The 12,758-nt window shown below is 40.3% G+C and overlaps 1 protein-coding gene across 3 annotated transcripts; it reads right to left on the bottom strand.

The window, feature by feature from the left end:
- Nucleotides 1-639: 639 nt before the first annotated feature.
- b3galt2 (UDP-Gal:betaGlcNAc beta 1,3-galactosyltransferase, polypeptide 2) lies at nt 640-11,744 on the bottom strand. Of its 3 annotated transcripts, XM_015024677.1 has the most exons (3): nt 10,848-11,744; nt 9,670-9,757; nt 640-2,998 (listed from the first exon to the last, which is right to left on the bottom strand). In XM_015024677.1, exon 3 carries the CDS (start codon nt 2,658-2,660, stop codon nt 1,332-1,334), a length of 1,329 nt encoding a protein of 442 aa, XP_014880163.1. In that variant the 5' UTR covers nt 2,661-2,998; nt 9,670-9,757; nt 10,848-11,744; the 3' UTR covers nt 640-1,331. The 3 variants fall into 3 exon arrangements, with proteins under 3 accessions (XP_014880163.1, XP_014880156.1, XP_014880166.1); XM_015024670.1 differs by lacking the exon at nt 9,670-9,757; XM_015024680.1 differs by lacking the exon at nt 9,670-9,757 and having other exon boundaries at nt 11,524-11,744.
- Nucleotides 11,745-12,758: the final 1,014 nt, after the last annotated feature.

Raw genomic sequence — 12,758 nt, 5'->3', positions numbered from 1 at the left:
GTAAACCATCAGTAAAGAAACGACATGATCTCATCAAAGCTGCTACGGCCTCTTCAATCCAGCTTCCTGTCCATTTAGTGATCCAGTTGAAAATGTTATTGAATGCATTTGGGAGTCTTCAAAGTATGGTACCACCAGATTTATATTAGTTTGTGTGTGCATATACTGCAGCCAGAACAACACATCAAGTGTTATTGAACATTTCTTAATTCAAATTTAAAGGTAAAATGACAGCGCCCAACCTGAAATTGCTAGTTTTAATCTTGACCTCACTGTACTATATCCTTTCAGAATTTTGCAATGTACACCATTCATATTTTTATGGAAAAATTTATTTATTTTTTTTTGTTTTGCTTTTCAATTTGCTACTGATTTTATTTGTGCAGAAATTCTGTGATCCACTGTTTCAAACACGCTATGAAAATAGACTTATGATTGGTGAAATACACAAATGACGATTGCAACCCATTTACAAAATATGTAATAAAGGCCATAACTTTACTGCTTTTATCCACTGAAAATAATTTTCAATGTTAAATTTATCTTCTTTCCTCCCACCCCAATGAATAACATCAAGAACACCCGCTGTGATCCCACTTTGCTTAAGGAGTAGACAAGATGCAAGAACTACACACAAAATGAATTCAGTACATTTATTTTTTTTTAACTGAGTCATTGCACATTTACTTAAGTGCAGAGTAGTACTCAATGTAAAGCTTTAGAAAATACAATCTCAGTCATCTCTGATGTGATTGTGGTGCTTCATGTGAATCCCTTGAAAAATAAAATACATTAGATGACAAGAAAACCACTCTTAGCAGTGTACTTTGATAGATCTGTAAAGTAAACACTGAGAAACAGGGCAGCATAACTGGTCAGTGTTAAAAGATTTATATCATTCATTCATATTTAGGTAGTGTAACTTTTCAAAATAAATGTACATTTCCCTTTGTCTGTGTAAACACAGTGGTGGGTTTTATTTTTTTAACCCATCTCTTTAAACATCATAGACTGACATACTGCACTGCCCTTGAGAGAAGAGCAGGAATTGCCATCCAACTGTTGGCACCTGAATTATCCAAAACCCCACTTTTGAGCTGCAGCTTTCTTTGTGCATCGCATATTCATGTCCCCTATTCTTCCTTTCGGAAATAGCTCCATAGATTTACAATAACTCTTTCAAAAATAAAAAAATAGGTTGGTTCATAAACTGTACACAATACCAAAAACAATGTGCTTTTATAATTTTTTAAATATAGTGCCGAGTTCAACGTTCCCTTCTTTGCACAAGATCCTTTACTTCCTTAAGTGAGCTGTTGTCACAGGATTCATCATGGAAGCCTCTCCCCATGGAGCTTTCGATGTCTGTGTCTGCCGTTCTTCTCCTTGGCCGAATTGACACAGGCATTGTGCTTGTTGGTCTGCAAATGGTTCCAGTACTTGATGAGTTCATTGGGCTGAAACTGATGGGATGTGATCAGGTGGCTGTACTTGCAACTGGAATAAGAGACGCGCCAATGGTTGAAGAGGAACTCATTGGGAGGGGGTGCAGGGTCAATGCGTAACTTTGCCAGGCAGATCCCTACATACACGTCCTCCAGATGCAGCCTGCGTATGCTTAGCGAGGCCTGATAGATCAACTCGGCCATGTCCCCTGAGAACACGTACCCCGTGCCTGAGCAAAATATTGGGTAGCGCTCGCTTGGATAAAGCTCTGGTGGCATGTACCACTTACTGTCCTTGTTTCGGTTTGGTGCATAGCCCCTCATTAGATAGCCTGTAAAATACTTCTGTTTGGGGGGCAATTCGGGTTTTAGCAGCTTTTGGATGAGATACTCTGTATTGATGAACATGTCACTGTCCGTCTTCATCACATAGGAGACGAGTGGGCAGTAGGTGGCTACCCAGTTCATGCCCATCAAGGTTTTGGTGGTTAGGTTGTAGTAGGTGTCCCGATAGTCCTGTTGAATGATATCATGGTAAACACGGCTCTCTTCTTCAATGCTACTTTGAAGGAAGGCATCTGAACTCTTTCCTGTGCCAAGAAGAAAAAGTCGGACGAATCCCAGGCCTCCTGCTACACTCTCATTTCCCCACGTCTGCCGGATTGCGTTGCGTGCATCGGCCTGTCTAGGCTCAGCAGCAATGAGGAGGATGAGGAAGGGCGTACTGTCCCTGCACTTGAAAGGCTCATTCAGGATGTAGCGGTAGGGCTGAGCACTAAGCTTCTCCCCAACATCCATCTCCTTCTGTAAACTGTTGTTAGAGCTCATGGAGTCCCCAAGCCCCACGATGGCCGTCCTGGATCCTCCTCCAGCTCCTCCTCCTCCTCCTGGCTCAGCTGCTGTTCCCTCTGTCTGTTGAGAGCTGAGGTTGAGAAGAGGCTTTGGCGCGCCATACCCTGTCTCCTTCCACAGGCTCCTCAGGGAGCTGCTCTGGTTGGCCTCTCCCTTGGGAGCCCGGAGACCCCTGATGGTGTAAGCCAGCGGGTAGTCACGAGGCCCACTGCGCCCTGGCAGCCATTCCTGGTGGCTGAAAAACAGAAAGACTGTAAAGAGAAGAGCCAGGGAGAGCAGACCAGCCACATGTGTCCGAAACAGGGAACGTTTGATGGTCCAGGTCATCTTGATGGAACACAAGTGCCGACGTCTCCACTGCATGATGCAGATTGGGGTTGCGAGACACTGCTCCTTCTCGAGAATGGGCGGTGGTGGTCACATGCAGTCACCTCAAACATGTGGTTGCCAACAATCAGAAGGTTATCTGAGCTGGCAGATGGGTTGGAGCGAGGCTCCTGGTGGAGTCAAGGGAACAGTTGAGCCCCTAAGTGTAGCTTGAAGCAAGGTTGAAAGGGCTCCTGGTGGAAAGAGGAAGGCGGCTATTCTTTCACCAGCGACGCTTCTCCTTGTCTTCTTTGGCACTTCAGACAAACAGGGTCACGTACTGGGTCTTGTCTTCTTCAGGTTATAATAAGGGTCACCTCCTCTGTGTCTGCTCCCTATAATTTAAAAACAGAGAGAAAAGAAACTGAGGAAACATTCTGCAAAAGACTTCCTTTATTCACTGGCACTGTGCGAAGTGTCAATTATTTTAGCTCCAACTATGCTTTATTTTTCTTTTTACTGTTAAATTTGTCAGACTTGTTTCAACACAAATAATCTGAATTAATTTTGTCCAGATGGAAGAGTTCCAATTAAAGCTTTTTATAGATACATAGCCTAATATATTTTATTGTAAGACGATTTAACACTTTGAAAAGAAAATTTTTAAAAATATTAAAGCACCGTAGCATATTTGATTAGACAGGGATGAAAAACACAGCATGGGCCTGTAGCTTGTTGATAGAAGATTAATAAAACATGACAAACACATTCATGCCAATGCAAAACAAATAAAAAAGGAAAGAAAAGGGAAACCGTTCAAAAAGGAACGCTAACAGATCAATTAAATCAGTTTAGCATTTTAAAATCTCACAGCAAATAAGTTAAATAGTCAAAAATGACTAATGTTCTGAAAATGTATTGAAATGCAAAAACCTTGCAACCAGTGGATAGTAACATTGTGACTCCTTTTTGCATACAATTACTGGGCTTAAGGCCAAGGGCTTACAGATAAACTATGGTTTTGCTCAATGTGGGGCCGACTAAACTTGCTCTAAACTACATAGGCTGCTGAGTGTCATCAGCCCCCCACCACACATCAGCAGCAAGAGAGGAAATGCATCTGTCAAAATGAGTTTTCAGGGTCCAGCAAGCAGTGGAGCTGCACCCCAAGCCAGCCTCTGGCGATGACAGCCACTGCTTGTCATTCACCTTCAGCCTATCAAGGCTTCGTACGGTCTTGTTGGGATCAACCGGGATGCTCAATCTTCGAGGACACAAAGGCATGAATACAGAACATGCAGGGAATTATGCACACATGCAGACACACAAATACAGAAGAGTGTGGATAAAATGCAAATGATTGTGCCTGGTGCCCACCAGAGAGTTGTCCACTGAGACAGACATACTGCCGGTCATGTTCAGTCTTCACTGATTCAGAATGTCACTAAGCCAAACAAGCACAACATTTACTGTGCTCTGCATTCATGAACACAAACATGCCAACAGATTCGTGGTCCAACAGGCTTTTTTGCCTAATTACAACGAACAGCACTTACTTATATCCAGACTATGTATGTAAATCATCTCTGTTACTGGCTGCAAGAGAAACGGTTGTGATTTTGCAATATTTCTGGGAATACTAAGATTTAATTAGCATAAAACAATTTGATCCAGATTTGACTAGTTCATATGCTGTATTTATTTCCCTTGCTTAATTCTAAGGCACAGGTGTCAAACTCGAGGCTAGCGTATCAATGGTGGTCTGCATGTAAACAACCGTTTATTTGCCATGACGTGAGCTCAAAGTGGGACACTACAGCTAGCTAGGATTGTTTTAAAGATAATGATAGAAAACTGACTTAAAAACAGGTCACTCCAAAAAAAAAAAAAAAAAAGCTGAAGATACCGGTGGAAAGAAAACACCTTCAGGACTACTAATGTGATCAGAGGAAGCTAATTCATAGCTGCTGAGTGTTGATGTGTTGTTCACTAGCGAGTGGATTCCTTTGAATGGTTAGCAGTAGGAATCGCTCCAGTTAGACAGAACTGTTCTTTGTTTAATGAGAAGTTTCATCAATAGATTCTGACACAACGGCCCTTTCAGGACTTTCATGAATTTGATGTGATTTAACAAGAAAAAGAGTTTGACGCCCCTGTTCTACTGTGCTCCTAATCCCAAAACATTATTCATGGTGCTCTCTTTCTGAGTTCTCAGTATTCTAAATCTCACATTATGTTTCAAAGGTATGACAAGGAAATCTCAGTGAATGTTTTCTACATGACAGAAAGGAAGTTTTTCTACTATGGTCATAAGCTAATTTTTCATCAATGGCACTTAGTTGGTTGTTTTTTGTTTTTTTTAATACACTTAGTGGTCTTAAACTTCACTACATCAGCTCACAGAGACATTTTTAAAATGTTGTCTGGTTGTATTTATTTTGTCTTTTGCTTCTATTTCTTATTTTTATCATTCGGAGCTCAACTTACAGTTGGTTATAAGCCAGTGGCGTGTGCGAGTATTTGTAACATTTTTCATTGTCTCACAATTTTGATGGGGAGTGTTTAAAAGTCAAATAAATGTTAGACAGAAATATAACCCTAATATTAACATATTTTAGCAGCAGTAGGAAAAAAGTGATGTTTGAGGGGCAGAGGGAGCATTTAGTGCAAATATTTTATCGACCTAGTCAGAGAATGATTTCCAAAACTTCCTGTTTTAATTTCCTGTTATGTTTGCTCATTCATCATGACAACTGACAAGGAACACGATAACCTTTTCAGGCGAGTGTGCTTACCCAGTGAAAGCAATTACAGGGGAATGAGAAGGGCCAGGGCAAGCTTTGTTTTAAAGGTTAACATACTTTACATCGGAGCACATTGAGCGCTTGAGAGATTTCTGCTGTCAACCAAATGAACATCTAGTTACACAAACTCTTATCAGGAGAACACACATGGAGGCACACATGGATATGAGTGCAGAGAAATACACAAGGAATAGACGCCCCCCTACGTGCTGGCGCCCACCCAGCCCACAGTCATTCATGAATCGAATTTGTCTAGTTGTTCTCAGCATAAATGCAAATTTCAGGATCATCAGGGATCCATTTTTACTTTTAAACAGTACTATTTAGTGGGCCAATGCCTCTCCTCATTAATTCATTTTCTTGCCTCCCATCAATGTCACTTCTATGCAGGCCAATTAGTTACACCAGTGCTAATTAAAGCCCCAGCGATTCTGCAGCGGTCAATAATCAGAATGAAGGCTGTGGGAGTGGCGGACTGGTGACATTATTAGGCGTGCATCAGTGCTGTCACTAGATCAGCTTCAAACCTGGAGGTAAAAATAGAGATGAGGGGTGTTTGCTTTGTTTCGATTTCATCACAGGAAATATGCAAAGAGCATGGATGCAAAACAAGCTTTTGCAATGCTAATGTATGCATGACACTCAGTAAAAACATTCCATTTCATATTAGTGACACATTATCCTGAAGAAAAGTACTGCTCCCATTTATAAGCTATTTAGAGCAGCTTCTCGTTGAAGATAAAGGTTAAAATCCACTTTATTGAAAAAGCTCTGACTGATATGGCTGACTGAGGATCTCGTCTTACCTAATAACGCTATCCAGAAGCAGCAGTCCTCAGTGAACCACAACATGTTTGATTTATTTTCATTCTGATGTGTTGTTGTAGCACTTGCCGTTTAGAGTCAGAAAAGCACAAATTTCATACATGAAAGGAAACATAACTGTATACCTCCTAAAGATAAGAAAAATGTTGTGGGAAAACAAGATACATCTCTCAGTTAAACGATTTAAAAAAAATTATTTGATCATTATAGTTTTGTCTTTAAAATGATACATGCAATTGAAAAATGATAGTTCATTTAACCTTCAATCAACCGATTAAGTCCTAAAATATCTAGATTCTAAAATCATCAAAGACGAAAAGAAGTCAATCCTTATTAACTATTAACACCTTTGTAACCTCTATTTGAAATGCATAATTTTTAAAATTGTATGCTTTTTTTGTCAAGAAACTATCCAATTATTTAACATCAAACCCTGTGTGTGTTTGAAGTTCATTCTTTTAGTTCCTCCTATTTGTAGACAATTAAAAGACCAGTTTTACATTCATCAACAAAAAAGCCATGATCTAAAACTGCAGCAAGACTCAGAACTGGGACAAAAAAGGAGCTTACATTACTATTTAAACTGTCTCTTCTACTAGACGTCTGTTCTTTAGAAAATTCCAGTTTTAAGTCTTCAAACCAGTCAAGTCCTTTGATTTTACGTTGTCTTTAGATATTTTAATTGTATACAAAAGCAGCTCAAGACATTCTTACTAAAACACTTTTCCTTGAGGTCTTAAATATTTCATGTTTAGTTTTAATAATCTATTATTCAATTGTTTTTTCCCCTCTTATATTAAATCTTATTCCTCTTTGAAGATTTTTCATCTGTGAGGTGCTACACAAATTTATTTACCACTGCTTGCAAACTGGGTGGAAAGTGGGAATGTCATGGTTGCACGCAACCATGGCATTTCTCTTCTCTTGCTCAGACATGTTTTGTCTGTTTCATTCAGCACAGAAGCTGGCTGTTAGAGATGTATCTATTACTGATTTTATAAAACCAAGTTCTATTTTAGCACTAATTTTTAGTTAATACATTTTTTAAACCACTAAGTGGTACCTGAGTTACTTAAACCTCTGGGTTCACCGAGTGGTCTTCAAACTCAATGACTGAGCTGATTCAGCGCAGATGTGAGCTGAAGGTTGTGAAAGTAAAGCAGGGATATCTCAACAATCACAAGATAAATTTCACTGGAATTTGGAAATTACAAAATGTGAAACAAAGGCTTTTTGAAGATGTTTTTGTCTTCACCATCTACAAGGAAATAACCAAAAGCCTAGTGGATGTGGCTAAGAAAGTAATTTTTACCTTTATGTTTTTAGGGTTCAAATGGTCTGGTTTGTTTGTTTAACATCAATAACAAAGGCCAAGGGTCTGGTTATACTCAGCAGGAAAGCCAAAACATAAATCCAAACTAAATTGGTTATATATATATATATACAATATTGAAGAGAAACTCAGGCAACTTCCTTCAAACCTTCACAATAAAAGCCAAAACATCAAATATCACTTTTCAAACAGAGTTTAGATCAGGCCCATGGAGGACGTGGCCAAACCCGCTCCAACCCATTCAGCTCCCATCGTAAATCAACCACTTCCATGTTTTTAAAATCTGCTACAATAATGGTTGTACTGTTACAGTTATCTGCAGTAGCTTCCTACGACCTTCGTCCAGTAAAATAAAGAAATGGATGACATCCATTTATGTTACTGACAGTTTAGTCAAACTCAAAGCACATTTCATTTTAAAAGGTAAACTACACCATCAACCAGGTAACTGGAAATAAAAATCTGCTATAAATGACGGAAAGAAAACTGCGTGTGTGCCAGAAGATGATCATACAGCTCACACACAGCAGAAAACCAGATTCTGTCCTCGAGGAGAAATACTGGGCACTTTGCAACAACGAACCACATTCAGCACAACTTCCTCAGATTTTAAAAAGCCAAGCTCAAAATTTGCAGAAATCTTTCTGACTTCAAGTATGGGCGAAGTTGACCATTTGTTTATTTAAAGGTCCCCATTAGTTTCTACTATAGCAGAGACTATTCTTCCTGCAGTCCACACCACAGACATTATAATGAAAACATATGTTGACAAACATCACAAATCCAAGTTTCTTGCTCCGGCTCCATTGCATTGAAGTGAAAACTCAAGTTCTTTGATACCGAAACTCAGTTTTTATAACCTCAAAGAAAGGCGTGTCATAAAAATCTGTTTATGCACCACGATTTAATCTTATCCTGCTTGCATAAAACATTCCTCTGTCTATACCTGCCTCAAGGACAATTACAATGCAGGTAAAGGATCCATGTCTCTGTTGTGAAAACATTTTGTACTGTGTGCGGTCATGTGGATCAACAGTTCCGTGTATATTTGAGTTAGATTAAAACTCAAATATGCCAGAGGATAAAAGGATTAGTTGAGCTTAAACCATCAACTTCCATCTTCAACGTTATGATTGTCAGGTATTCAAAACAATCATCTGGTTTAAATGATCAACGTACTGTAGATTTACAGGCTTCCAGTCCCTTAAGTGTTGCCGAGCAAACTATTGAAACGTCAACGCAACCCTTTAACTGTGGATATCGGTCAGATGTGGGTTGGCCACAAGAGCCCGTTTATTATAGAACACTGCCATAAGGTGACAAAGGGTCAGTTGACCCAAATAACAAAAGCAGTGGTGTTATCTCATGTTTGAACGGCTCTGGGTTAATACCGAGTCAAACCTTCCAATGGAGGGCGAGGAGACAGGATTTGTTTTGTTTCTGTGAACTTCTAATAAATATTCCTCCCATTAACACCATTTGAGAGGAGTTGTGATCATATGTAGGGCTGCAAACGTTTAGGGATAAGTGAAATATTGTTGAATTCTGTAATATTACTTGAGTTGACCCCATATGTTCTGTTTTCTTTTCCCCACCAGACCATCTCAGTCAGAAAGATCATCCAAGCAGTGCTTTATGTCCAACACTTTGAAGACGCACGGACAATCGTGATTCGATACATCCTACTGTTCAAATTTTATTGGATTTCAAATGTTGTTTAGAATAAAAACTGGATAATCAAATTTACTGTTATTATTGTTGCTAAAGAAAATTATTTTAGCAACAGACTAATGGAGCCTAAATTAGGCCATTTAAAGTCTAAACTGAGAAGGTTGACATAATGACATTACAGACATAACATTTAGTCAGCTCCCATAAATATAGTCCCTGTTGCCTCTAGTCTACAAGAAAAAAACACCAAAATCTGTATTTTATGTAAAAGCGTAAAATGAATGCATTTAAATACTTGACTTTTTAAAAAGAAGACTGAAACATTTTAAAGCTGGGCATAAAAATAAAGAGGACCTCTGAGAAACAAAGGTCTGGCATACAAGCAGAATCATTGTTGTGATAAGGTTCTTTCTACTAGGGAAGCAATATTCACCTCTTCCAACTTTTTCTCCCTTACTCTTGTTGCACCCTTAAGCCAGGCAGTGCATCATGGGGTTCTTTATCTTAGGTGGACAAGGACTCTAGATGAACAAGAAATTTTGACATAAATTCACAGATTATTGCAAGCAATTCTCAATCAATTACAAAGCAAAGTGTTACGATACAGAGAATCTGTCACCGTTTTTTGGATGAGCCAAAACAAGCTGCAGACCAGGAACCGAATCGCAGTTCTTATCCTCTACACTGCATCTCCTCTAAGGGGTGTCATCCTAAAACCATAAGCCTCAGCAGTGTTCAGGGGTTGGGTGTGTGTGTGAGCTTGCACCCGTTAGTGGGAGTGCAGGCTAAAACCTAATTCCTCTATGACGATAAAACTATATTTGAACTAATATCAAAAGGTTAAACTTACAGCAATTAAGCTAAAGGGAAAAAGTTTAATCAAAAGCTATAATACTAACACTTTAAATGTCAGAATTACATTTTAAAGCAGTTCAAACTCTTTGCATAAAAGTTTTCACAAAAGTGAGAGGTCAAGGACTAATGGTTGGGAAATTAAGCCCCATTAACGTGTCACAGTCTGGTGGTGCAGAATGAATACCCAGATGGTGAGGTTAGCATCTGTTTCTTCTTTTTTAAGCCACTTCCAGCATCGTAAAGAATGTAGAGACTTGGGTGCCAACTAGATCAGGCAGCTTGGCACAATGAAGTGGACATAAAGCTCCCGAAATCAATGTGATCGATAAGAACTCAATGGCTTTGCCTCTTGGCAGGAATATGTAGTGGGCTCCAAAACTGGAATGTGTGCAAATGAACGCAAAACAAACTGACCTCTATTTCACATTCTTTTTTCTTTTTTTAAAAATAAAAAAATTCCACAATAAGAAAATAAAGCAGGAAGTAAATTATTTCTTACTAAACAAAGGTCCACCTATCCAAAAGTCTAAGGGCTGCTCTGTCAGTGTAACATTTTAAGGAGCCACAAAGTGATAAAGCGGAGGTAAATGATGTTGAGTCAAAGGTGGGCTAAATGGAGAAACTGATTGATGGGTTCATGGATCCCAGTCAAGGCAGCCGAGGAAAGGTGGATGTAATGGAGTGGAGAGGAAGGAGGGGATGGCTAAATGAATAATGAGGATGTGGAGAACCGACGGGACGTGCAACGCTGCGTACCTCCTCCACCTCATGCTGCGGCTGCTGACAGGGCTGCGGTCGGCGCACGGGTGAACTGAACCCCGGTACTCTCACCCGCCATCACCGCCTCTTCTGACCGGGACTTCAGTTGTGCCCTCCGTCCTCCGCCTCCCTTTTCGCTAATTGCACAGTCACCTTAGATGTGGAAACGACCCTCCTGCTCCTCATGCCAGCAGAACCTCAAGTAACCTGCGGGGAATGTTTTTATTTTTATTTTTTATTTTTTTGTTCTCCTCCTGGTGCGACTCCCTTTTACCCCTCTTCTCTTCCCAGGGTCCGTTATATAATTCTTTTTTCAAATGCACATTTCTTGCTTTACGATGCAGTTCCCAGTTGTTTCCTTGATCTTATCCAAGTTTGTCCTCCTCTACAGAGACGTTCTTGTCATTTAAAAATGAAAAAGCGTCCCCGCACTTTCATCTGGAGCCAAACCGCTGGAAGGAAACGCAGAGCGGCGGCAGAGCTGCAGGTATGCGGCTGCTGCTCCACGATGCTGAGCCCGGCTGCTGTGCAGTGTATTCGCAGTGAAACGCGATGGATGAAAATAGAATTATAAAAAAATAAAATAAAAAATCAGCTCCACCTCTGAGTCCCGTCACAGTTGAAACATGTACCCCGACTCCTAGAGGGAGAACAAAAGCAATAACTCATCTACCTTCAGCTCCTGGCTGTGACTGGACACTCCGCTTCTTCTCCTCTGCAGAAGCATTCTTCTGATACGTCTTGGACCGACCCCGACCCCTGCCGGATCTCTCATCCAGCCGAGACAGCTGCTGGCCCGTGAAAGCTGTCTGTCAGACACCGCTACACTGACGGTGCTCGACGGCGTCACAGCACTCTTAGAGGAGCATCTCACGTGACCCAGTTACTCTGTAATGAGACGTTCAAGGGGTATTGGTGAAAAATTCATGGTGCTGCCAGAACTCCAAAAATATTTCAACTTTATATTGAACCTGAAGTAATGTTATTGTGGGAAAAAGACAACTTCCGTTTGCACTGCTGTTTTAAAAACTCATCTGAATTTATACGGACTCAGATTTAGGTGAGAGAGTGGATGTGAAAAGTCTGGGAAATGATTTGAAAATTGAAGTATAGTCTACTTACAGAGCTGTCACAGTCCAGTCATCGACTGGCGGTGTCTTGCGACTTTTTAATTTATCCAGTCAAACATGCCTCAATCAAATAAATACTTCGTCATGCGCTCATGTTGCACAGAGCCCCGATCGTGACCTACCGAATTTTCCGGACTGTAGAGTGCACCTCTACAGTCCGGTGAGGTGCACTCCGGACTGTAGAGCGCTACAGAGCCGCATCTACAAAGCCGCAACTTTGTAGATGCGGCTTTGTAGATGTAGCCGCATCTACAAAGATGCGGCTTTGTAGATGTAGCCGCATCTACAAAGTTTTTTTGTTTTGTTTTGTTTTTTTTTTTGTATTAAAAGAACTGGAAACTACAAGCCGCACCGGGCTGTAAGCCGCTGGTATCTCCGCCGCTCTCGGTTTTCCACAAGGACATAGCCCTTTTTCTAAATGAAAATTAGCGCTTTCTTCTTTGATTTTCAATTTTGACTTCCAATGATTCACTTCCTGCTGAAGAGCCCCATGGCGGCTGAAGAAAAATCCACAGAAAATCCGCACTTGGTTACAAGCCGCATGGTTCAAAGCATGGGGGGAAAAAGTAGCGGCTTATTGTCCGAAAAATACAGTAACTATGTTCCAGACAGTGACGTGCGGTCAGGGGAGGTAGGTGAGGCAGAGTCTCACCTGTCATCATGGAAAAATAACATATAATAGTAAAATCATTTATAAAGATATTTATATTTTCATCCTGTGGTTTGTACTATAAAGTACCTATTTTTCATTTAATTTAACGAAATCTGATTTTTTTTT

This window comes from Poecilia latipinna, unplaced genomic scaffold (assembly GCF_001443285.1).
Source record: "Poecilia latipinna isolate Pla-1442-1.1 unplaced genomic scaffold, P_latipinna-1.0 Scaffold93, whole genome shotgun sequence".
Taxonomy (NCBI): Eukaryota; Metazoa; Chordata; class Actinopteri; order Cyprinodontiformes; family Poeciliidae; genus Poecilia; species Poecilia latipinna.
This window is presented reverse-complemented; position numbering and strand designations above follow the sequence as displayed.